General features: G+C 39.9%; 1 protein-coding gene across 4 annotated transcripts in view; it reads right to left on the bottom strand.

Moving 5' to 3' along the window:
• LOC105493817 (insulin like growth factor 1) overlaps positions 1–27773 on the bottom strand; it is a 79999-nt gene that overhangs the window by 18743 nt on the left and 33483 nt on the right. For 2 of the 4 annotated variants that reach the window (XM_011761740.3, XM_011761739.3), the window contains exons 3-4: positions 2036–2217; positions 460–511 (exon numbers count right to left, since the gene is read on the bottom strand). In XM_011761740.3, the coding sequence (XP_011760042.1) occupies positions 460–511; positions 2036–2217 (234 nt within the window). The remainder of the gene's footprint in view (positions 1–459; positions 512–2035; positions 2218–27773) is intronic. The other 2 variants (XM_011761741.3, XM_011761742.3) reach the window with 1 other exon arrangement.

The following is a 27773-nucleotide window of genomic DNA, read 5'->3' as shown; positions in this document are numbered from 1 at the left end:
TTATTTGAATTCTTTTATTTAATTGTGTTTTAGAGGCAGAGAATAGTGTGTCTTTTTTGCCTCTTTTATAATCTTTATTCTTTTTTTCATTTTTGCCACTGTCTTTCTTTAGGCTTTCTAGGGCATTACATTTTTGTTTTCCATTTTCGCCATGTTTCTTAGCGACATTCTCTAAAAGGTTACTTCTATTTCCATCACATCATCATCTAGCTTCAGCAGGCCTACTTTTCTTCATTTCCTCTATTGCATTTTCTGCTTTTCATTCTTGCTGTCTGCTCCTCTCTCATCATCCTTGCCTCTGTCTGCTTAGTCCTCCTGTCCTCCATTTTCCTTTTTTGCCTCTGCATTCAGCATTTCTACTTCCAATCTCCCTCCTCTGCTCTTTCTTCTTTCCTCTGATCTGCAGACTTGCTTCTGTCCCCTCCTTCTGTTCCCCTCCTGGATGTGTCTTTGGCCCACCTTTCCTTCTCCTCTGAGACTTCGTGTTCTTGTTGGTAGATGGGGGCTGATACTGTAAACATCACAAAAATAATTGCATTGAGAACAAGTGGTTCCCATGGTGTCCCTGAAGACAGAGCCTTTGAATCAGTTCAGAATGCCCAGGCTCCATATGATGCAGGCGACAGCACTCGTGCTGGAGAGGGGTCTAGACCTCAGTCACAAGACCCACCATTCCAGAACTTTGGGACGCATCTCTTGACACCTACCCCCTCCCCATTTAGAAACCAAGAGGCGCTGGGTCACCTGGGAAGAGAAAGAATGAATCTGCCTTTGCCCCAGCAAGCACACTTTCCTGCCACATTCACCTAAAAGTCTTTTCTGAGATCCTTGCTTCCTGCCTGGCCAGTGGCTACTGTGTTCTGTGTGTGTTGGGTCTTGCCCAGTCCCCTTCCATCCTTCAGAGGGACTCCCTGGGGTCACATCTCCAATAAGCCACCATGGTCCTCTTCCAGCCTCAGCTGAGGTTTAAGACCAGGAAGCAGCGAAGGTGTCATTGTGAACTTCTTGATCTGTCATCTTGTGCTTTTGCACAGTATTGTTAGTTCTAGCTCCAAAGATTAAAACCACATGTTGGCATTTCTTTTTTCAGCAGAGTCCCCAAAAGACTGAAATGAGAGCTATTTCTTTCCTTACTCAACTTTCTTGCCTTCTCTTTTTCCTCCTTTACCTTCTCTTTAGTTCGTATTCTTTCTACTTAATGGCTAAAATTTTAATCTCTTATATTCATTTGTTCATTCATTCACTCATTCAAGAAAAATCGATCAAGTGACTAAATGTGCATTGGATGTTTTATGTACTTCTGATGGCATAGATGGTACCTCTGAGGTTTGTTTACAGTCTAGCTCTTAGGAAATGATGCCTGCAGATTTTGATCATTACAAACTTCTAGGCATTCTTATAGCCAAACAGAAATTTCTATTTTTAATGTTTCTTGTTTAATTATGTTTGCTACTAAATATGAATTTTGAATAGTTCCCATTAGCCTTTTATTTTCTTTGCAAGATTACAGAATCTCAGAACTTGAAAGGTTACAAGCTTTGTTATTAAGTACAATTATGACCGACATTAACGATGATCCAACAATTACTTCATGCAGGCATGTGTAAAGCATCTCAAAATATATGCACGAGCTACTTAATTTTGACAACCAACTGATGTGGTAGATATTATTATTATCCCAATGTTACTGATGAAACTGAGGCTTGGATATGTTACATTATTTGGCAAAAGCTCTCAGCTGGTGTATGGGAAAGCCAGGACTTCACTTTTGTCTGATACCAAAGCCCATGTTTGTTTAGCCACTGTTTTGTTACATCTTCCAATCATCACATCGTCCATAGCAGTGGAAGGGGAAATTTGCAATGCAGAGTGACCAAAGCGATGAGGACATGAGGACGTAATCCATCCCTTTGGTGCAAATGAGCTTTTTTGACTTGTAAGCCAGGAGACTATGGGGCAGGGTTTCTGCTTGGCCCACCCACATGCACAAGAGAGACCACTTGAGGATGGGTGGATCCCACCCAGGTGGGCTTACCTTCTGGGTCTTGGGCATGTCGGTGTGGCGCTGGGCACGGACAGAGCGGGCTGACTTGGCAGGCTTGAGGGGTGCGCAATACATCTCCAGCCTTCTCAGATCACAGCTCCGGAAGCAGCACTCATCCACGATGCCTGTCTGAGGTGCCCTCCGACTGCTGGAGCCATACCCTGTGGGCTTGTCTGTACAAATCAAACAGAGTGGCCTTATGTTAGGGTGGAATCTGTTTTCTTCAGTCTTCCACCCAGCTCCTGCCTCTCCCCACATCTAGTTAGCCTACGTACTCTGCAAAGTCTCAACCTCTTCTTGAAACTTCCCCAATGATTCCTGACCCCGCGGATCTTTCTGAATGCCAGTATGTCTCTTGGAGTCTGTACCACATTCATTAGCACTAACTCATTCACCACGCTATTTGTGGTAATTCTCCCCAAGTTTTGCAACCTGTAGGCAAGGATCTTGTCTATGCCCAATCCTACTCTTTTCTTATATATTGGCTCAGAGGATGATAGAAATATTAAAAGAAGACCGTGCATTGTTTTCTTAATCTTGTTGGCAACTCTGCATTGTTTTTATAAGCAGGACAGCTCACATGTTTGCCTTTTTGTTTAACTGCTTTGACTACATAGTCAGGTTGAACATCAAGGAGGTTTTAAGTTTGGAAAGGGCTCCTCATTTTACTAATGTGAAAACTGAGACACACAGGTGGCAAAGACTTGCTCAAGGTCATTCATGCAGTAAATCGTGGAGTCAAGATGCAAACTCAGATCTACTTGCTGCAAAGCCCAAGTGCCTCATTGAGGAGCCCAAGAGAACTCTTATATGACTCTGGAAAAGTCACTAAGCTCTCTGGGCCTCAGTTCGCCCATTTATATAATGGAGTTAGTAATATCTCCCTTGTAAGAATTATTTGAAGATTAAATGAAATCAAGTATGAATAATGCACAGCACAGCACCTGACATATAGTGTAGGTCCTAAATAAATCATAGCCAGCTTTCTATGAGCACCGTTTCCAGGGTCCTATGTGGTTTGTGGAGAAGCATTGTCACTATTGACCATATACAGAAGTCTTGGGACTTGAAACTAATTACAATACCAATCTAGTAGGGCTCCTGCTCTTATCACCCCAAGAGACCAGAACAATGAATTCTATTTCTTATCGAGTAACCACCAAACTGAAACAGTGAACAAAATGTCCATCTTTCATGTGATTCTGTTCTAGCTCAGGCAAGGGCAGAGGAAAAGAAACTTGCTTTTTCTTCTCTTCCCTTATCTCTGCTGGTCTTCTCCATGGATGCTCAGGCTTTATGGAAGACATTTTATAAATCACAGGCACAGAAGAATCCAATTAATTAATCTGACATGTATTCAATCTTAATTCCTGACAGAAGAAAACATTATGTTTTAAATCACAAGTCTATGTTTTTGTAATAATGACACCATTACTTGAGGATAGGGTTTTGAAAGTCAGAATCCTCATGTATTTTGCACTCCCTCATTGGGGGAGATCAGGCCCATGGTAATGGCCTGCTACCAAACCAGTTTGGCTGCCTCCCTGCTGGAAAGGCCAGCATTCATGGCATCCACTAAGAACCCAAATGCTTTCCTGATGCTTGGCACAGGACCCTGGTGGCTGCTTCCTCCCGTAAGGCAGGTTTATTGTCATTCTTAGGGCAGCCGGAGGTAGTAACTCAGTGAGGGTTCATTTGTGGTCTTTCTGGGCGGCGTCTGCTGTGCAGCTCTCGGAGCAGACCCTGTGGGGTCTCGATGGCTGTGGCATTTGGGAGGGATTGGGCCCTGGCAAGCCGCGCCTCAGTGGGTCCCCTGAGCAATGTAAACAATGTTTTTTTGTTTTTTTGTTTTTATAATCTTTTCCTGGAACTACAAATTAGAGGAAAGACACAAATGGGCTTACATGGTCCTTTGTAATCCGCAAAGGACTTCTACATACTTTTTGCTAAGTGGCTAGCCAGTAAAGCACAGCTGATACCCTTTGGCTTCTCTCTTGGGGGTGGGGAGGAAGGAAAAGGTGACTTGGCCTATTTTGTGATCATTGTATCTTTTGTCCATTACAGGTAATGATTGCCCTTTGTTGAAACTATAAATTTCTTAATGGGATGTAATTGGGATTCGTTTGTTGATTATGAAATAGTAACTTGGTATTTGGGGGTGGGCTGGTAGGAGGAGCTCCAGAAACTTTCAAGGTTAGCCAACTCAGAAACAACTGATTTCAAAATTCATGGTTAGCCTTTGAAGACAGACAAGGGCAGGCTTGGGATTCCAGGACCTATTTAGTATTTCCCTTTCAAACTCCTCTAACTTTCAAGCTCCTCCGAGGTCCCACATGTGTTGGAGCTCCTTGTCTGCTATAAGAGGAAGACACTAACCTTCATCTTGGGATGGCAGAGATCATTTCTATGATTGTATATTCGCTTCTTGGTGACTATAAACAACCATGAAACTCACCACATGTCTATTTCCTCTTGTAAAATAGAAAGTCATCATCATCACAGAAAAACAAAAACAAAAACAAACCAGGAAATACCAGGTATCTGGTTTATCACCTTGCTTAAATGATCTCAGAGTTTGACATGACTCAGTCAAACTCTGAGCTCATCTAACTCTGAGCTCATGCTTTTTAGTCTGTAGATCGATGGGTTTAGGTACAGAGAATTTTAGGACTTTTCTGCAGTGTTCCATAGAGAAAGTTGATCTTTTGTTCTACGTTTTTTTTTAAAAAAAATATTGTTGAAATAGTGGTATACAGACTTAGATTTTGCCATAAATATAATTACCAATTATCTCTAGTGGCCACAATCCTAGAGAGATGTTTTTCTTTGTCTCCTCATAATGTCTACAATGGACTTATTGTACGTCATTGGGAATATATGAATATAACAAGTGTTTACCTATTGCCTTTTGAAGTTTAATTCATCCTTTGAAGTGCCCTGTAAGCTTGATTTCTTCTGGCTCTACATCAAAATATTTAACAAACAAAAATCTCATTTCTCACCAATTGAAAGATCACAGTTGAAGGTCAAAGTTTTGTTCCATATCTTCAAATGCTACATATTGTTTCTTTTCCCAGAACCACAATAAAGATATTTGCTGCTATGGTCTACAACTAGAAGCCTGATACAATGTAATTTATTAGAAAGGTAATAAAACAATTTGCTTCAGTATTTGACATTTTCCTATTTGAGATAAATAGTTATTTTTAATGACTTCTAAATTATAACTATTGTCATTTTGACTAATTTTTAAATGAGATAGAACTAATTGTTCTATCTTTGCCTTGAGAAACTCTTCATTAGGTGCTGTATAATTCTGTTCCAGTGGGCAGAATCAGAGCTGGTAGGTGAATGAAAAACAAATATTGGCTTAATATAAGAAAAGCATTCCTAACAATTTGAATTTACAAGTGTTAGATGTGGGACAGATTTCAGTGAAAAGTAATGAACTCCCCATTGCAGGGAACAGTTCAGTAAAGGCTGTAATAAACGTCTGTCAGAGATCCTAGCAGAAGATTCCTATGTTGAACACAGTGGATGACTGCTATGGTCTTTTCTATTCCAGACATTCCATAACAAGTGAAGAGATGAAGGAGAAAACTGGCTTGGGCCCAATATTCAGTATGGTTGGAAACCACTTCAAGAAAGAGGTTCAAATATATTCTAATGTAGAAGGTGAAAAGTTGTTTTCTATCTATTTGAAGTTCCCCAAGATGCTCTAAACACTTTTTAATTGTCCTTACTCGATGCTACAAAAAAAAAAAAAAAAAAAAAAAAAAAAAGACAGGTGCGTATAGTCCCTTCTACACAGCAAGGTGTGGTCCAAGAGTTCTGTTGTACCGGCGTGATGAAGTGTTCATGCACTTACTCAACTGTTAGAATGAATAGGCATGTACAACGTGCCACATAATTTTTCTTGCTGACAAAGTCTTGACATTGAAAATTTATATATTTATATATTTATTTTGTCAGTTTGCTTCAAAGGTTTCATAGCATGTGGACCAAAGATTGCTTACCAGACAAGTTGGCCACCACCTAACCTAGACTTTGACTCCTCCATGAGTAGACATAATGTTTAGTTACAATGTACTGCTGTATCTTAAAAGTTGGCCAACAGACAGAATTCCAATGGTTAAACAGCTGGCTTCTATAATAACAGCACTTCCCTTTAAATAATGCATGGTCAGGGGAGTAATTCAATAATCTTCAGGGCAAACTTGCTAGTTACAAGGGTTTTGGGCAGAACTGTGGCATCATCAAAACCACACCAATTAGCTGAGTCTCACATTTTGTCATGGATGCAAGCAACTCGCTCCCCTCCATCTCTGAAGGGAAATGTGTAATGCTGAGATTTAACTGGGGTCATCACTTCTAGAACAAAGGACTCCGGTCGTTCATCACTGGTAAAAATGGTACTACCTCCTCTACTGATGCTGCCTAAGTTTGTGTTTCTTATAGATTTCTGGGAATGCAGTTGACACAATGTATTCAGCTTTAATTTCCTTTGAAAATTCCCATCTTGCTTGTTTTATTTTAACTATTTCAACTCTATCATTGGAAAGGGAAGACATTGATTTGAAGAGTCAGTATTTAAATAATAAAAAATGCAAACATTTTCGAGTTGGGATGCAACTAGTTCTTAAGATATACATTTGTTATTCTTTGATTTCTAAGGAATAAAACTATTCTTTAGAAATTTGCTAACAGGAAGAGTTTCCAAAGTTGATCACTTTTTTTTTTTTTTTTGAAAGGAGGAAAAAAGAGGTAAGACAATTAACTTGGATTTTAAGGGCTATTTCTAGAAAATGCTAAATTATGTGTCTGATAAAAAACACAAATGAAATTATTAGCTAATAAGAAATGAATCTGCATTTCACTTAGATTAACTAAGGATTGATTACACAACCAAATATTACAGTTCAGATCTGAAGAATCTGGAAACTTAGGTTTTTCACACCAGTTATTTATTTCAGAACTCCAGACACATTGCCAATTTAGAATAACTTGGAACGGTTAGTTTTTTAGGGAGAGATTTTCTCCCTGGGCTGCCTTATTTAATATAAATTCACTTGGTTTGCATTATTTTGCGTGGGATACCAGTAAGGAAATTGTATAAGATATGAATAATCTTAAAGTAGTCTTCACTTTAGCATTTTAATTACTATTTTCATTTGTGGAAAAGGGAGAATCACCTCCCAATATTTCCTACATCTCTGATGGCTTTATAAGGAAAACTTGAGTCCTTTCATAAATTTCTAATATAAGGAAAATTGTGATTATATTATTACCAAGACCCCAATGTAATACATTGAATGGTTGATAATTCCAGAATTCATAGGATTTGCATTTACTTTAAAAGCTTTTGACAGTCAATATTTTGCCTTTAAATTTTTTTCTATTGAAATCGCAACTTGAATTAAAGTAGTTATTGAGTTATACATTGTCATGTGCTTAGTAAAGATATGGAAAGAAGCTTTTAATACTGTCAACTGGCCACATCTTTTTACATTTAGAATAACATGAGTATGTACACACATATACTCAAACACATATTAGGGAATTACTGTGGTATCAAAGCTGCTGTAAAACACTTTGAAATTAGGATTTTTTTTAAAAAAAGATTTTCTAATATATCTATTGCCTGCCTTATACTTTGCTAGAAGACCCTGTACATTTCTGCTTTTCTGTGGAAGGATCTTTCCAAGTAAGACTGACCTTTGGCATCTGTAAAAGTGAACACTGAGAAAATGTTCTCTTTTCTATGAACTGCATGTCATAAACTTTTCTCGAAAACCTATCAAATTTAGGCATCGATTTCACTTTTGGCCTGTGTTAATTTTTAATTGCCAGTGTTTGCTGTCTCACTACCTCTCAATTGGACGAGGTCATCTTTTTCTAGGAATTATGGCTCTCTATGACCTGCCCCCACCCTCACTACTCAGCAACTTTTTCTCAGCTACTAAATCCCCATAACCCAAAAGACGAAAGTGTTCTGTTACCCAATGAAGTCAATGTCTTTGTTTCTCTGAGTCTAAAAGGAATGAAGCAGAGTTCTATGGGACTGCCCCTTTGTTGAGAGCCTCCTCTCTTTTGGAAACCCAAGTCAAGAGCAGGTGTGAAAAGAGTGCTATTCAGCTCACCTTGGTTTCCAAGGCCAGGAAGCTAAAGTACAAGTCCTGGGGGCAATAACAGCAAGAGATTCAAAGCAGAAACATTACTGTTTTAGGACTCTTTGGAGAAATGGGCAGACAGAGTGGGAAGCAACATGATGTATTACTTTAGCCTGATACAATGCCCTGGAGGATGAGCGTCTTGCCAGGACAGCACAATTTACTAGCTTAGGTCTGATTCCAGGGCTTGGAGGAGATAGATGTAGCCAACAAAATTATACTTTGGCAAGAGAAATGCTTTGCTGGACAGAAAAATGTTGTCCTAAGGGAATGGTTTGGTTTATCAACGTCTAAGGTGAAAGATAATCAAATGCCAAGAGGTCATTTTTATGTTTGAATTATTTCAGTGGGGCCTGTTATATAAGTTAGCTACCATTTTCTAGTTACATTGTTTGTATTATTTAGAACATATTACAGAATTTGAGTATGATCTGCCTCTGACATCTGTCATACCAATGACAGAAGCAATATGTGAAGTGGCTAAAAGCACAAGTTTTGGAACCAGACAGTCTGGATTCTACCACTTTTTTACTATTAAGCTTTGATTTGGCAAAGCACTCAGTCATCTAAGATTCGGGTACTCATATGTAAAATGGATATATAAGAGTACCTCCCAGGACCCGTGTGAAGATTAAGTAAGAATGTATGCAAAGTGTTTTGCACAGTGGCTGGTGTATGGTAAACTATATAAATGTTAACTATTATTATTATGGTGTTGAGTTGGTTAACATAGCTAGTTAGGCAGGTATCCTCTTTCTCCATTAATCTTAAAAATGCATCCTTTCCAAAGTTTGGCTGAAGCAGATGGCCTTTCTAGATATTGTTGTTCACTAAAGTAAATGAATAGCTGTTCTTTTGAAAGAATGTTCAAACTTTCTGTTGTATAGACTGGTCTGAATAGTTTTAATCTAGAATAGACACTATGAGAATGAATCTTTCAATCATGTCAAATAAGGCATATAGGCTTATCTTGACCCCTTGTTACCTTTGATTTGTCCCAAATAATCCACTGGTTAAAATCATTGACTTTTTGGTATTTATATCAATGCTTCTTATTTCAAAACAATGCTGCAAGGCCTGGGATGAATGTGGTGAAACACACGGTCAGAATGGTTTCCCAATCACTTTCATCCAGCATAGTATTTCTCTCATCTCTGTCTACTTCGTGCCTCATCTCATTCTGTTCTCTTCTTTGTCTATTTCCTTTCCTCTCCTGCTACTGACAGCCTTTGACATTCTTTTTATTCACTGATGTACTTTTGAGCAAGGCTTATGCCACTGTGGAGTTTATGGTAGGCTAGGTATTAGCATTTCATTTCCTCCCTGGAATGACTGAAAACCAGGGCTCCCTCTCCTGCCAGCCATGCTTTGGGAATAAACAGTTACCCGGTATACAATATCACCAGGCCCGCTTAATCACTACTCCATCTTGGACCCATGCCTGAATGAGATGAAAACAGACAGCCAGAGAAGGAATAAGAAGGGATGTTGAGGAATCGCATACATGGGCCTTAGCTATCTCATTTTTTTTTTTTTTTTTTTTAGAAAGACTGACAAAAACTGTAAGCTGAGACTGGCTCCAGCCTGGAGATTGTAGCTATGCCACCAGCATTATCTCCTGTACTTACACTCTTATTGTTATTTTACTCTTTCAGATGTGGGAAGAGAGGCCTTGTAACAAAACGTAAGGCATTTGTGAGTAGAGGGTAACGCCCTCTTTCTGGTGCCACAGAAAGATGAATCAGCCAAAGGGATATTAAAACACATTCTCTTTATTTTTAGTTTCTCTCTAAAGTCTTTCATTTCATTTTTTCTTTGCAACTTGGCACCTGCCCTCTGTTCTCAGGGGCCCTGATCCCCGTTAGTCTCCTCACTCAGGGATCTGTTTTTTGCTCAGGGCACTTCTGGACATTGTCCCAGGGGTGGGAGTGATATGGTCAGGATGGCAGGTGAAGGGGTGGTGGCTGCCAGGGAAGTCTGGCATGTCTGGAGGGAGAGTGTTGGGAGGTGGAGGCTCCTTAAAGAGAGGCATCCGGGCCTGCATCAGGGAGTAAACTGTTGGAAGACAGCCTCCACAGCAGCAGAAGCAGCCCTTGGCACTGTCGCAGAGAAGGGAGCAGCCAGAGTCAGCGACAGATTGAACACAGGAGAGAGGGAGGGAGGGAGGGCGAGTGGGAGGAGATGGTATGGTGTTACATGATATAAATAACTGCATGGTGCAGACTTGAGTGCCAGTTGGGTTGTGTGTGATGTCCCTTTCATGCTGGTGTATCAACAGTGTTGTTCTTGGATTGAGAGGTCCTGGGGAATGTTTCTATAGCACCTAGCACAGTGCCATATGCAGAGAGGGAATAAAAACAAGGCAATATGGTATATTGAAAACAACATTGGATTACAGCCCCAAATCCTCTGTGTGGATGCACAAGTCACCTAAATTCTCTGAGATTCAGTTTCTCATGTAAACAACCAAATGTACTAGATAATATCAAGCACCCCTTCTAAAAAGATGACCCTAAATATCCAGATGGTCATGCACTACCCAATTTGTAATCAATAATGTGTGTGTGTGTATATATATATAATATATATGGCATATTAATGTTTGTGTGTATATATATATGGCATATTAATGTTTCTCGATAATAATAGGGGAGTACAGTAGTGAAGAGAAGTTTGATGAGAAAACCAAGAGTTTCCTCTTCGTTCGATTTAATTTTGGATGTAAACAAGATTTATAAGCTGAATTTAAGGAAAGCAGATATTGGTGTTGAGTTTGATGAAGGAAAATGTCTAATTTGGAGTTAGGCTTGAGTAGGGGAAGGTGACAAGTCCATCTATGTGGATTGCAGAAGCCAGCTCAAGGTAGGGCACAAAGAGCCCTTAAGAGAGTCATTTGCTGGAGCTGTTGAAGCAGGTGATAGAATCAAACTATACTTTGAAAACCGGAGTCCTAAGGAAAGAGAGATGGCCCTCACTTCTGTGGGCATCCAGAAATGAGAATTAGTATGAGAAGAGTCTTTCTAACAATCCTTGGGCATGGCCTTTTACTTTTATTCTTCACAAAGCCGCATCTTCATAAGGTAAGCAAATGACTCTTTCTGCCCTAGGAGGACTGTTAATATTGTTGACCAGATTGCTTAATTTCCTAGTGTTCAACATAGACCAGTGTTTTATTTCACTAATTTCCTTGGTGTTTGTCAATGGTACATGAATTCTCTGTGTGATATTCACTTATTTTCAGGTGGACAGATGCATAGTTTCCTTGGAAAGGTGTAGCCATAACTACATGTTATCTTTGGTAATATGAATGGGCTTCCAGACAGGACATCATCTATGCCATTGGTATCCAACATCTGCCCAGAATATAAAATCAGAAGATAAAGATTAAATATAGTTTTTCAAATGCCATCCTCTTTTTTTTTGGTAAAATAAATTACTGCTAAGGTCAGTAAAATTTAAAAGTCTATACGAAGAGTGCTCAAGCATGTTGTGGTATTATTTTTTCAAAGTGCCAAGCAAGTATGCAGACTGAGGCTGAATGGTTCATTTAGGGCGTCAAGTATGCAGACTGAGGCTGAATGGTTCATTTAGGGTGTGATTATATTATTTCAGGAGATTTCAGATAAAATCTGGACTCATCAGACCATTATTTCTTTTCTTTCTGCAGGATTTTGCTTCTATTATTTCTCTCCCTTTTATTCTTAATATGTTATTGCTTAAACATGACTGTGAAACTTTAAGTGCCTTCCTTAAATTATTGTATTTTAGAATGCCATATATCTTAGGATATTGTAGCAAACTCAAGGCCAACTGAAGAAGTTCTTAGTAATATTCTGGCCTTCACTGAGCCTGTTTTTTAGCCATTACACTCCTCCCAGTCCCCTCCCCCCTGAAAACTATTTTTCTGAATTGAAGAAATGAACTATGCATAAGGAAAAAGAGAGAGGTGTGGTTAAGTTACAGTTTTTCTCCAAGCTAAATCATGTTCTCATCTTTATTTCATCTGGGACCAACATCATGCCCAGATTCCCAAACCTCCTTAAATGCTTTTTAACAAATATAATTATCCATCGAGAAAAATCTCTGATTTGTTTTACCGAATTCAGCAAAGAGAAATATTCTTAGCTTATGATATTGGCAGGAGAAATCATACTCTTTCTTATTTTTCTTTTTTCTTACATACTCAAACATGCTGTGAATGGCCACATCACTCTGCTTTGGGATCCACTCTGAGGCAATGGCCTTTTGGCCTTCTGGCCAACTGCTCACTTCTGTGAATTTCCTTTCTGAGAACTGGAGACTGTTGCCCCAGAAGTCATTTTCCAATTTATCACAGAACCTATCCATGGTTACAGAATTAGTTGGCCTCCTTGAGAATACGCAATGTGAGACCTAATGTGACACACAGCTGGGGAAGCTCCTTTGGTGCAGGGACACTGGGCCAGGATAACTGCTTGTGGGCCATTTTATTTCCCTGGACACTTGCCTTCTGTCTGCTGTCTTTGTCTCACATCTGGGTTTGAGAAAGCTGTGTGGAGGCATCACTTATGCCAATACTTAGGCATAAGTAACTCTGCCCCGCTCTAGCAGAAGTGAGGGCCTAAGTTCAGGATTTAAACATTCCTTTCTGATACATAGTCTTTCAACAGGGCAGACTCCATTCTCTCTTCTCAGCTTTCCTGTCAAGTACCTGCTACTTTGTAACCCCAATGGGAAGCCTCTTCCCCTTGGGGAAAAAGGAGAATATCAAAATCCACTGACCTCTTGCTGGGTATGGTCTTTTTAATCTCCACTATGTTAACTGAATGCCTATTTATATAAAAGCTACATTTAAAAACCTTTAGGCTGATAAATGAAATGACCCTCAAGGTGTTGTAGCAGCTTCCATATGATAAGGATAGGAGGAAAGAAGTGAAGCTTTTGACTCTGAGCAGTAGGAATTCTGATAAGAGAATGTAGACAGAGTTACACACATCCTTATAACTGAACTGTACGTTCAAGTCATTGAAGATGACTTAAGAAAAAGAATTTTAGTAAAAAGCGGACTGCTGGTTCAGGAATATTTTAATCTGCTTCTAAAGACTTGCTAATTTATTTTTCTTCTCGAACAACTTGTTCATCTTCTCCTCATCTCTCTTCCTTGCTCTGGTTCAGGAAGACACTCTGGTAAAAGTCACTTATGAAGTCCTAGCCTCCTCATGTCTTCTCATCAAGCCAGTGCTCCCACGGTCCACTGAGATCTGCCTTTGGCAGTCATTTCCCTCAGTTGGACTCCAAGCCATCATAAATTCTTCGCATTTTTCAGAACATCTGTGCCTTCTTTTGCCACATCTTTTTTCTTGGTACTCAACAGGTCACAAATCACCCTATACTTCTCTTTCCAGGCTGTTGATGTCTTAATACTCTCTTTTCAAACCAAATTCCTCTCTTGTGTCTGGCTACGGCTCTTGGCTCCCCAGCCTTCTCATCTCCCCAATCTGGGTTAGTCATCTGTGGCATCACCAAGGGGTCTCTTTCTCTTAGCCTTCTATCTGACCTGAACTTTTGCATTTCTCTAAATGTCAGAGTGACTACACATACCACATTACTAGGCTGGAAGCTTAGTTAAGTTCTCTAATGTGATTTAAACATAGGAGTGCAGAAAACACTTCCATGGAAGCATGAACGCCTGAGAAGACTCAAACTTAGAGGATACTAGTTAGCTACTGAGACAGAAGGCACTATAACAAGACCCAAAGATATAATCAAATGAAGTTGAAAACTATTCCATTAAACACAAGTTTCTCCTTGACATTTAGAAAAACCAGGGCCTTTGCAATGGTACATTACCAATAGCTTCCCTTTATAGAGTGCTTCCTACTAAGCTACTATAGTAAATATTACTTTTCTTGTCTTATTTACCCATGTGCAGTATCTACATGGAGTCAGCATTATTACTACATCCATTTTACATTTTAGAAAGCTGAGGCTTAGCAAGGTTAAAGTAACTTGACCCAAATCATACATCTAGTAAGTTGCAGAGCCAGGTCACCTTAATCGGGGCCACCTTGAAAGTGAGAGAATTCCCTGGTGATGAAGAAATCTGAAGTTGATACCTTTACTGGGATCCTTGTGGGCACATGATGCTAATATCAATGAAGAATATGGGTGAAGGCATCTAAGTGGACCCACTAACCCCAGGGTTTGAGCACATGCAGTGCACAGAGTTTTATCCTAGGTATTCTAGAGAATGCCAGAAGGAATGCCATGCATAGCTTTTTCCCTTGAGACAGAAGTCTGTGCACCTCTGCAGTTTAGGACATGGCTCTTGGATGCTCACATCTTACCCAGTACATTGTGACCCTTTCAGTTTCAGATGGGGCAGTCAGCCTTGTTTCATAGCCGGCCAATACCCTTGAATTGCATAAAGTTATAACAACTTTAGCAGACACTGAAATAGAGAAGTTTTTACCCATAATCTTGATATCCCAGCAAATCACTTTATCTTCATTTTTCAAAATTGTTTCTGTTTCTCATCCAGATACATACATACATACATTATTTTCGCATAGCTCCAGCCACAATCTAAATTTAATGCAGTATTTTATTTTTTCCCACTTAACATGACATTGTAAGCATTTCCCATATTGTTTTCATAATTATAATTTTAAAACTGCAGAATATTTGAGTAGATATGCCATCATTTGTTTCTTTAACCATTTTCCTATTACTAGGCATTTAGGCTATTTCTACTTTTATCATCATTTTAACTAATGCATCAATAAATGTCTTTGTACACATAACATTCTACTACTCATAGATCATTTATAAGAATAAATTCCCAGGAATGGAATTACTGAGTCAAAGGGTATTATCAGACAATCCTATTTTGATGAAAGCCCACAATTTTGCATAAGGACTAGAGGAATTTAATCAACAAAGCAGAGAATTATATCCAGATTTTCTCCCGGGATTAGAAAAGAGACAGCCAAGGTGGGGCACAGACAGGGATCTTACCTGTGTCCTGTGAGTTAGAATAAACGAACCAATTTCTGTTTTCAATTACTAGTGAAGTTTCCTTTGAAGGAAACACGGGGTGTAACCAAGACTTGAGTTTGGCATCCAGAGGTTTTCTAAGTAGAAGTGAAACCAAGGAAAATGAAATTGATGACAAGAGACTCTGGTTCTCTCAACTTTGAAAATCACCAAGTACCTATGAGGTTTCTTCTCTAGGGTAGGGAGATGGGTTCATCACACAGCTGCCAAGACAGCACCACACCTCAGTGTATGGGAGTGGGAGAGTTTGCATCCTAAATAACAAAGGCTCTGCTCCTGTGCTCCTTCTGAACCCAGGTCCTCTCTGGAGAACCTGGCTCCTCCCTAATCTGGTGTCTCTCCACCTTTGTTTGGGTCATGATATCCCTGACAATCTGCCTTCTCATTCAATCCAAAATTTGGCTGAACACTCCTGTCCTTCTTTCACCACATTATTATTCTCCTTTTTATAAACATTCGATCACATATGTTTCTTGAGCACCTACTGAAGTCTAGATGCTGTTCTCAGTACCAGGGATAAGAAGTTAACAACACAGACAAAAACAGGATAACAGGCCACTATCTCCTTATAATCAGGATAACTGTAACAAACTTAAAGGAAACTGCAACACAGGGATGCTGGACTCAACAGTTCAAGGATAATTGCTCAGAGAAATTGTTGAAGTCTCAGTCTATCAACACAAAATTTCTTCAGGCCCCCATGAGAATTCTTGTCTGATGACTTCATTCCCATTAACCTTCTAAATATGGAAAATGATTACTTTGTGTATCATAAACAAGGTCTTAACTGTATATTAGTCTCTTTTTTTTCTGTTTTGTGAAGACTGGCATATTCTTTCCAGTTTGATTTTGAGCATCTTGAGGGCAGAAAGTGTCATCTCATGCTTCTGTGTTTAGAAGCACAATACTGGGCACTTGGACACTTCACAAGTACTCACTGATTGGTAGATTGACAAGTTGGGTACACAAACGGTACATAGAGAGAAGCAACAGAAGAAATTCGTACTTTGGAAAGAAGAAACCTAACACCAGCCAGTCTCTGTGTCTCCATTTGCTTTCTTGTTAAAAGAGGATGATCATCGTATTTCCCTCTCCAAGGTTGTTGTGAGTTAAGGCACAACGAGAGCTTGAGACAGCTTGTGGCACTGAGCAAGCACTCCCAGCATGTCATCTCACATCACCCTCCTTAGCATCATTATGATGAACTGATTGTGACGTTGTGTGGTGAAGTGTTTAGAACACAGGCTCTGGAGGAGTTTGCCTGGGTTCAGGTGCTGGCTTAACCTTTTTTTTTTTATTTGAAAAACAAATTTTTTGATTTCACATGTTTCATCATTTGAGTTCAGAGAGCATTTCAAAAGTACAGTCATCTCTGTATTTGCAGATTCCATGTCCACAACCATGGATAGAAAATATTTGAAAGAAAATTAAAAATAACAATATAACAATTAAAAATAATACACATTTTAAAGATACAGTATAACAGGTGTTTACTAGCATTTACATTGTATTAGATGTTATAAGTGATCCAGAGATGATTTTAAAGCACACAAGAGGAAGTGCATAGGTTACATGCAAATATTAATATCACACCATCTTACAGAAGAGCCTTGAGCATACCATTTCTAACTACGTGATGTGAAGAAGCTCCTAAACTTCTCAGGTTGCATCCAAAAAGAGGCACATACTCACCTCACAAGGTGCTTGTGATGCATGCGTAAGTGAACACTTACCCAATGTTAGTTAATATTATTCAGCAAAGACTCAGTGAATGGCCGTTCTGTGCATGCACCTGGTGCTCAGAGTATAGAAGAGGACACAGGATACACAGTCTCCCCACCTCCCCCTGCATGCCTGCAGTCCATAATGTGTTTTGGCATCATCAATCCATATAGCTAACTCCAGAGAGTGCCTGGCAGTTCAAAAATCATTTTCACATACATTTTGTGCATCAGCCATTTCAACAACCTTATGGTGCCAATGGAATTATTCTCACTTTCATAGATGAAAAAACTGAGAGTTTAAGTGGCTTATGAATCTGGAAGTTCCTTTGATTTCAAATGGCAAGGCTTCTCCACCCACATACTTGTCCCCAAACCTCATGAATGGATGAAATTCAGGCCCATAAATCTGTGGGGGTTCCTGAAGCAGGTAGTCCCCAAGATAACTAACACATACTAGTGGTTTTCAAACTTGAGCCTGCATCTTTATCACCTGGAGGGCTCATTAAAACACGACCAACAGGCCCCACCTTTAGAGTTGCTGTTTCAACAGGTACTGGGGTGGTGCTCAAGCACTTGCATTTTCCACAGGTTCTCAGATGATGCCAATGCCTATGTGCAATATCAACTTCTAATATGTGTGTATAATATATGATTAAGTCCTGGAGCACTAGAGAGAAGGGAAGAGTCAATAAAGACTACAGTCCTGGGAAAGACCTCTTACACTTTCTTACACAGAAAGCCTTCATATCACTTGTGATAACTGCCTAATAAAGGTATCTATATGTCAGTCTGGTAGCAGAACCAGTCTTATTGCAAAACAGAAAGAAAAAATTTATAACCCTTCAAAGTAAGAAACTGAACTGGAACAAAAACACATGTTGACCTTTTTCCCTTCCCTGCATTTTTTATTTGCACAGTCTGTGTCCTTCTGAATTCCAGCTAGCACCTGAAGACAACAAGCCAGGTCTCAGGGAAGGAAATGAGAGCCTTAATAGATTCCCCAGCCAAATGGAAAGCTAGAAACACAAGCCCGTCTTCTGATATTGAAAGCTGCCTTTTCTAAATACCAAGTTCAATTTATTTTTAAGCTTTCAAAATTGTCAGATGGCCAGTCAAGCCAACCTGCTCAATTGTAAAATTCAGCTCAGAAGACAGACTTCCCAGGAACCCAAATCGACCTTTCCTATGCATTTGCCCTATAACCTCCTAGGGTAATGCAGAGAAGCCAAAAAGGTAGTGTGGGTTTGGGGCACCTTCAGTACCACATCGTCAAAATATCCTTCCATGGATCATTCAAACTTCGTGGCAAAGGAGGGTGAAAGGGAATACACCACTGATGATTGCCCATAGAACCATGGTAATTATACAAAGCAGAGGACATTTAATTTTGCAAAAATAAATATAATTTGTTATTTATCAGTTAGTTTACAGCTAATCAGAATTTCTCAAGCGAGTGATAGGATCAATCTCACTGAGGAAACAGGGTTAATTAATCCAACTGATTGCATACATAAGCGGCAGGAAGAAGGCATATGAAGCTCTGTTTCTTTTCTGAGCCCTTCTGATGAGACTGTGTATGCAGCTCTCATAGCTTTAAATCCAACAGTGCCTGAAGGCAGGAAATCCATATTGGGAGTGCTGGGAGGGAAGGCAGGGGCCACTGCTGGCTTCCCAATTAGAGCCTTTCTCCAGGTCCCTGTTTCCGTTTTCCTCTAAATAAGAAGTTGGGTTTTTAATGATTCTCTTTCTAGTCACTTCCTTCCTGCTGCCTTGCTAGGTCATTTCAGCACATGCCGTCTCAACGAATCTATTTCTGGAAAAGACAGAGGAAAAATGACCTCATTCACTCATTGAGAAGTCAACGGGGCATCCCCAGGGCTGGCTGGTACCTCTGTGTGGAGGGGTCTCCCTGGCCTTCCTAGCGGTTTCTCATGCAACAGCCACCTCGGGACTCTGCAGAGCAACCTGGCACAGGTGCACAAACACATATTAGCACCACTTCTGTGGTGAAGGCTGAAAGTAGCTTGAGAGGTGGTAGGATGCTTGGTCTTGTCCCAAGGAGCACACAAGCTAATCAAAAACACAGACCGAGATTGTCTCTTCACTCTGTTAATTTTTCCTTTGCTGTGCAGAAGCTTTTTAGTTTGATGTAATCCCATTTGTCTATTTTTGCTTTTGTTGCTTTTGGGGTCTTGTCCAAACTAATGTCAAAAGACAAATACTGTATGATCTCACTCGTATATGGAATCTAAATAAGTTAATCTCATAGAAGTAGAGAGTAGAATAGTGGTTACCAGAGACTGGGATGTGTTAGTTAGGTGGGGAGATAGAGAAACTGTTCAATGGGTACAAAGTTAGTTAGACAAGAGGAATAATTTCTGGTGTTCTATTGCACAATAGGGTGACTCTGGTTAACAATATCATAATGCATACTTCAAAATAGCTAAAAAAGAGGATATTGAATGTTCTTACCACAAAGAAATGATAAAGGTATGAGATGATCAGTATGCTAAATACCCTGTTAGACTTTTACACAATGTATGCATGTATCAGAACATCACGTGTACCCCATAATTATTTATAATTGTTATGTGTCAATTAAAAGCAAACATACAAACCAAAACACCATGGACCAAGATGTCAATATGACTAGAGCAGAAACCTATTTGAACCTTAGCAATGGACAGACAGGTCCTTAGAAATCCTCCAGTTCAGAGATGCATTTTGGTAAGAGGCATATCAACCCTCTGCATGATGTATAATTAGGTATGTTTGTGGATTTTCCTGGAAAGAAGTCACTCAGAAGATTCTCAAAAGACTCCATGATCTGAGAAAACTAAAGAAGCACAGGTCACATGTGACCAGGGTCACAAGAGAAGCTGAGGCAAAGTCAGGAAGGACTCCCTGCTTTCCTCTGCAGTCTTCTTTCTATCACGCTCTTCGGAGACATCGACGACTGGCCTGCACATTGGCTGCTGGTGATTTGGAATCACATCCCAAATGCCAGATCCAATGTCAAAGGACACCTACAGATCCAAGAGATCTCAGCTTAGCATTCACCGAAGAGTTTTCTTCAAGGAGTTCCATGCAAAAAGCTTAGGAAACGGCTGTAAACGTTATCTTATTTTGCAGAGTCTTAAAGTTCACCAGCCTATTCAAGATTGTGGGAGAACAGCCTATTCAGGTTCCACAGTGAAGAAATCTGTTTCATGGTACTAAAGTCCACTTTCTCCACACAATAGACCACCGGACTCTCATTTTCCAGGAATGTCCATTGACTTCCTGAGGAACAAAGGCGCCTGTATCCTGAAATTCCTTCTTTTATCTTTTCTTTTGATTAAAGAACATGAGAGAGTCCTTTGGGAATGTAAATAATTACTGAGTAACAAGGCATTATAAACCACGAACAGCCCAGAAAAAGTTACTGCTGGGTCTGTGAGAGGAAGACGTGAGGGAAGTAGGTTTGCTGTAGGGGATGGGTTCAGAATAACAGAACTCTGCTAAACTGAAAGGTCTTCAGGGCTTCCTTCTGAGGGGGATCTCCTCCATCCAGTCCATCTAAGGCAGTACCACCCGCAGGTTCATCATCCCATTATTTCTTTCAAAATGTTGATCAAATTTGACACGGTCTTGTTTATTTGTTGCTGGACTTGTAATTTGTCTCTGTCCTCCCCCATACCCATTGGAATGTGGGATCTATGAAGCCAATAGCCTTTTATTCCCTATTCACTGCTGTAGCCACAACGCTGGCAAGTTTTACACAGAGTAAGTGCTTAAGGAATATATTTGGTACACACGTAGGAACACGTTAGTGAACGGATACAGAAACTGTTCATCGCTGTGTGTCCAGTGTCTACCCTGTGTTCAAAAGATGTTTCATGAATAGATGAATGGAGAAGGGGTGGCCTGCATTGTTTTTCATGCTCAAACTATGCTTGTGAGTATTGGGAGAAATGAGTGCTATTCAGGCCCTTCTTGGATTGATATAAAATTGAGTTTCCTTCCTCAATGACGAGTAATAGACTAGAATGTTTTTCAGATGGCACTAAGTCAGGTAAAGAAACATTGGAAGGTAGGATTTGAATTTAAGGAGACCTTTAACAATTTAGAAGCAAGGAGTCATTAAAAACAGAAAGATGTTTAAAATAGACAAAAATGGGCTCCATCTGGCAGAGACAAGTACTATAACAAAATAGCTGTGGGCCCTGAGTGAGCAGGAAAGTACTACAACAAATTGTAATATGAGGCGGGTGTATGTAGAGAATTATGAAACGAAAGCCTAGAGAGTAATCTTTCCACAAAACTTGGCATTGCTGAGGTTTTAATTAGAGTGGGAACTCAGATTTCATTCTCCTATTTTAAGGCTCATTTGGAGAACCTGGAAAAGATCCAGCTAGGAGAGAAAAAAAAAAAAAAAAAAAAGATTAACTGGGTGGAAAATGAAGTTAAGATCTAACCCAAAAAAGAAAAGGCTAAGAAGTGACTTAATCACCAGCACCAGGTATAAGAAGAGTGATTATTACACAGAAGATTCTTCCTCATCTCTTCTGAGGACTAGACAAGGGTAAACAGACTCGGGCCACATTGGAAGCATTTCCACTTAAACATCGGGAAGAATTTCTTGATTATAAGGGGAAACATGCTGACCCCAGGCGCTGTGGGAAGCTGAGCAATTGCTACTCTGGAGATCTTTAAACGTAGGATGACAACCATCTGCCTTGGAAGGCTTAGCTAGAGGCAAGGGACCGGACCTAAGGACCTCTTGGCTTTCCTTCCATCTTTGATTCTTACGGCCGCTAAGCATCCCCATTCTACAGAAATCCTCCATTCCCGTCATAAGACAGACCCCATACTGTCCAAATCAGCATAGCTTCCCCTGGGAGGAGCTCGATTGTTCTCTTCTGAACGGGAAGGAAACCGATCGTGTTGCCTCAGCTGCTTCCCTTCTCCAGCCCCCACAGAGAGAGGACAGCTTTGGTCCTGATGGACCTCCGCAAATACTGGGATGGGCCTGCTTCTCCATTTGTGTGGGATTGGAAGATGTGAATTCAGTTGGAGACAGCCGCTTTCTCCAAGAATCATGGAGTGTCAGAGCTGCAACACATTTCAGAGCGAATCTACACCCATCTCCTTGCTACTCAAATCAGGAAACTGAGAACTTGGAAGACTAAATGATTCTCTCCAGGTAGTGCAGCTGGTTCTTTTTCCACGGGACTAAAATCCAGGCCTCTGGCTCCTTATTCTACACTATATCCTTGCTACCTGTGTTTCTGCTGCAGTTAGAAGAAACATTTTTAATGTAGATAGAATGTCTAAAATCCTATCTTTGGTAGCTGGACTGCAGGTGAAAAAATGAGCAAGGGAGAGCAGAAATTCTAACAATAGAATTTCTGGCAGCATTATTCAACTTGAGTGAACAAGGATAGGTCACTCAGACTCTCCAGCAGGTCAGTTTCCCTGTATTTAAGTGAGGCATTTGGGCCAGGAACATTTTAAGGCTTATACAAACTGCAACATGTTATGATTCTGTGATTTGAAATTTTAGCTACGAAAATAATAATGAATAGAAACTCAGCTCCTGGTCTACAGGAATGAGTTTTTTGGGAGATCATTTGTGAAGTAATTGGATGGTGGTCAGTCCTTTTGAGACTCGAAAATGGCAATTTTCTTTCTATTTTTAAAAGTAACTTACAAATTTAATATTGTGATGGGGAATATGCTTTAGCACCTGTACAAGGAAATCTCCAAGCCTCTTCTCCTATGCAGTCCCTTCACTGAGCTTCGGACAGGCACCCTAGTGACTCATGGGAATTATTTTCTGAAAGCTCTATTATACATCAGTATCTCTGAAACCAAAGTCAATGTCAACCAGAGTCAAATCAACAAAGTCAAATCCTCCTTTGGACTTGCTCATATCTGCACCATTATCTTCTTGCTTACCCAGACTCAAAATGTTACAGTCATCTTTGACTCCTTTCTGCTCCTTTAACCAGGCAGGCAATATATTGCATCATGTCTTTCACTATCATAGATCTCAGGTCCTCCCACTCATACTGCCTGCTGCTCTTGCAAAATTTCAGGCGCTCATGACTCTCCTGCTTCCAGCTTTTTCCTGCCCTTTAGATGAGCTGAAGCAAAGGGGCCGGGAAATAAAATAATGATTTCAGGAATGACAAGTGGGAGTGGGCCATATTTGGGAAACAGACTACAGAGTGAAATAACTTGAGAGAAGCATGATACCCCAAATCTTCAGAGCTCTTGGGCAGAGCATGGGCTGCCCATGGAATGTGAAAAGGGGTCACAAGTTATTTTATGTAGATATTGGAGAAAAGCACAACCCAAGGAGACTGGAAAACCTGAGTGCATCTGGTTTATACATATGCTATATCATTTACCTTTTACAACAATCCTATGAGATAAACACTGTTATCATCTTCACTTTACAGTTGAAAATAGTGAACCACAGAAAAGTTTCTTTATTTGTCTCAGGTCACCCACTTATTAAATGCCCAAACCAGGATCCACTCAAGACTTTCTGAGCACTAAATCATTCTATTACACTTCTTCCTCCTCCTCTTCTTCTTCTTCTTCTTCTTCTTCTTCTTCTTCTTCTTCTTCTTCTTCTTCTTCTTCTTCTTCTTCTTCTTCTTCTTCTTCTTCTTTCTTCCTCTTCCTCTTCCTCTTCTTCTTCTCCTTCTCCTTCTTTTTCTTCTTCCTTCTTTCTTCTTCCTTCTTTCTTCTTCCTTCTTCTTTCTTCTTTCTTCTTTTTTTTTGAGACAGGGTTTTGCTCTATTGCCCAGGCTGGAGTGCAGTGGTACAATTACAGCTCACTGCAGCTTCAACCTCTCAGGCCCAAGAGATCCTCCCACCTCAACCTCCTGAGTAGCTGGGACTACAGACATGCAATACCATGTCTGGTTAATTTTTAATTTTTGGTCGAGATAGGGTCTCACTATGCTGCCCAGGCTGGTCTCAAATTCCTCGGCTCAAGCAATTTTCCTGCCTTGACCTCTCAAAGTGCTGGAATTTCAGGAGTGAGCCACTGCACCTGGCAACACTGCTTCTTAACTTGAGTAGAAACTTCCTGCCTAGACAGAAGTCATTTGAAAAGCTTAGTGCATCTTAGAGTATCTTCTAAGAGAAAATTGGTGTGAAACCATGGGGAATAAAGCCCAGTACTTGACATGGGATTTCAATTCATTTACTTGATATGACATAGTGGGTGATGCAAAATAGGTACATTTTTCTTTACCGTTTTCCACAAGTGACTTTTCACTTCAGTTTGCTTGGCCTGATAAATAGAGTGAAGTGAAAATGCATGCTCTTTGCATTCTAAAAACCCCACTACCTCAACCCTATCATTTTAGGCTCCTTTTTATTAAGCTCTGCTGATTCTAATTGTCATCTCTTATGATACTGACAAGTTTATCAACTGCTTCTGTCTTGTTTGACACCATCCAACAATAACAGGAAAAAAAGGCAAGTGAGGATAAAGACATTCTTTTGAGCAGCCACTCATTTGCTCTAACACATCTGGCTAATGCATAGAGTATAAAATTGCTCAAGAAATATGGCCGCCAGGAACTTTGTTAATATTTTTGTGCCCAAGTTGATCTAAACTCTGAAGCTGAGCCAGTCTTATATGCAGACAGAATGATAATAATAAATGTTGACTAAGTATCTACCATATATGCCAGGCACTGTGCTAGGCACCATTGGTTATCTTATATCATCCTACAGGAACCTAGTAGGGAGGTGTTATTGCTGTTTTTGATAGCATGGGAAATGGTTCAGAGATCACACAGCTCATTAAGTGATGCTAACAGGACTGGCATCTGGATCTGGCTGACACTAGATCAGTCTTTCATTTTGTAGTGTCTTGATTTGGGGCACTCAAGTGATAGAACGTAAGAAGCTCAGGGATAACTTCTTTGGCAGAGATTCCTAGTAATTTCCCAATAGCTATTTTCCCTCTTTCTGCAATAACAGAAACCCTAATTTTCAGCTAACTGTATTTTCCAGCCTAACTTAGAGTTCTGTGTGGCCATGTGCTCAAGCCCTAGAAAATGAAATATGAGTGAAAGTGTCACATGAAAGCTTCTGGGATCCTTCATTAAAAGACAACCAAAATGCATCCTTTGCTTTTTTTATCTTCCTGTTGGCTAGAGCATGGGTATAATGTTGAACCTCCAGCAGCCGTCTTGGGTCCTGTAGATGAGGGCCACCATGCTGGGATGGTGAAATAGAAAGCTAGAAATTGCTGGGTCTTGAAGATTTTGTGGCACAGAGCTACTTTGCACAGCAGATGGTTCAGCAGCCCTGCCTGAACTATGTATCTTGGGACTACTACATGAAAGAAATAAACTTCCATATTGTTTAAGCCAATGTAATCTTGGAACTCTGTTTCTCAGAATATTTTCATGATAACCTCCTCTTAAATGAACAAAGAACAGATCACTGGCTGGTTACTAATGCCTCAAATGTCTCCATTATGGCTTCGTTCATTCAATTAAGATATATTTACACAGAGTTTCTGGAAAGGAAGGTAACAGATCACTTAGAGTACATAACTGAAGCAACAGTAGGCAAAAATCAGGCAACCTTTAGGTGCCTATAACTTTTGTTGTTTTTTTTTTTTTTGAGACAGATTCTTACTCTGTCACCTAGGCTGGAATGCAGTGGCACACGATCTTGGCTAACTACAACCTCTGCCTCGCAGATTCAAGTGATTCTCTGCCTCAACCTCCTGAATAGCTGGGATTACAGGTGCCTGCCACCATGTCTGGCTAATTTTTGTATTTTAGTAGAGATGGGGTTTCACCATGTTGGCCAGGTTGGTCTCGAACTCCTGACCTCAAGTGATCCACCTGCCTCAGCCTCCCAAAGTGCTGGGATTACAGGTGTGAGCCACCATACCTGGCTGAAGTGCTCATAATTCTGTGGCAGGCATTGGTGCTGCTATTGGGTGTGAGGAGTCAAGAGGGAGTGGGCAGAGTGAGGTCCTCTCTGCTCTTGACAATATGGAAAAAAGAAATCCAATTTCCTTTTTCTTTTCTACCTAACAGTTTTGTCCAGGGCAGTTCTTTTCTAGGAAATGTACCCCATATCTGTGATTACACAGAGCAAAAGTTCAGATTACATCAGTTTGGGATTAACGGTAATGATGACACCTTTGTACTGACAATACTAGACTGAAACAGGAGAGTTAGGATCAGGAAATGAAAACATTCTCCCCATACCACCTCAACTTCATGGGCAAAATGGGGGGCACCCTCCATGAGCAGTCAGTCATTGATGTATTTACCAATAAGTTTGTTCAACAAACTTATTTACTATCTACTATGTGCCAGGAATACTTTTTATGGATTAAATATTAAGAAAATGTTAAGGACATTTTAAATTTATGATTACAAAATCATCTCATCTAGATAGTCTTCTTGCAGAACTAAGCTGAAAGTCAATTTAAAAAAAACTACTATAAAGCAAGCAAAACAATTGGTTACCTACTACATTGAAGGCACTGCCCTAAGTGCTGTGTAATATGTGAAAATGAATAGGCAAGGCAAAGTTGCAACCTTCAAGGAATTTAGGACCCAGTAAGGAGATGCATTAACTCATAAATAACTATGATATAAAGCAGAATATACTTGAGTGCCTCACGAGGTACAAGATACAAGGACCATGCAGAGGACAAATTTTGCTGAGTCACTGAGGGGTGGCCTCCACTCAAGAGTAAAATAACCATCTCATAAATTGGTATGATACCCCAACATCATTTATTAAATAGGGAATCCTTTCCCTATTGCTTATTTTTGTCTGGTTTGTCAAAGATCACGTGGTTGTAGATGAGTAGCGTTATTTCTGAGGCCTCTGTTCTGTTCCATTGGTCGATATATCTGTTTGGGTACCAGTACCATGCTGTTTTTGGTTACTGTAGCCTTGTAGTATAGTTTGAAGTCAGGTAGCATGATGCTTCCAGCTTTGTTCCTTTTGCCTAGGATTTCCTTGGCTATATGGGCTCCTTTTTTGTTCCATATGAAATTTAAAGTAGTTTTTTTCTAATTCTGTGAAGAGAGTCAATGATAGCTTGATGGGAATAGCATTGAACCTATAAATTACTTTGGGCAGTATGGCCATTTTCATGATATTGATTCTTCCTATCCATGAGCATGGAATGTTTTTCCATTTGTTTGTGTCCTCTCTGATTTCCTTGAGCAGTGGTTTGTAGTTCTCCTTGAAGATGTCCTTCACATCCCTTGTAAGTTGGATTCCTAGGTATTTTATTCTTTTTGCAGCAACTGTGAGTGGGAGTTCACTCATGATGTGGCTGTTTGTCTATTATTGGTGCATATGAATGCTTGTGATTTTTGCACATTGATTTTGTATTCTGAGACTTTGCTGAAGTTGCTTATCAGCTTAAGGAGATTTGGGGCTGAGATGATGGGGTTTTCTAAATATACAATCATGTCATCTGCAAACAGAGACAATTTGACTTCCTTTCTTCCTATTTGAAAATTATTTCTTTCTCTTGCCTGATTGTCCTGGCCAGAACTTCTAATGCTATGTTGAATAGGAGTGGTGAGAGAGGGCATCCTTGTCTTGTGCCGGTTTTCAAAGGGAATGCTTACAGCTTTTGCCCATTCAGTATGATATTGGTTGTGGTTTTGTCATGAACAGTTCTTATTATTTTGAGATATGTTCCATCAATCACTAGTTTATTGAGAGTTTTTAGCATGAAGGGGTGTTGAATTTTATCAAAGGCCTTTTCTGTATCTCTTGAGATAATCATGTGGTTTTTGT

The sequence above is a fragment of the Macaca nemestrina genome, chromosome 10 (assembly GCF_043159975.1).
Source record: "Macaca nemestrina isolate mMacNem1 chromosome 10, mMacNem.hap1, whole genome shotgun sequence".
In the NCBI taxonomy this organism is placed as follows: domain Eukaryota; kingdom Metazoa; phylum Chordata; class Mammalia; order Primates; family Cercopithecidae; genus Macaca; species Macaca nemestrina.
This window is presented reverse-complemented; position numbering and strand designations above follow the sequence as displayed.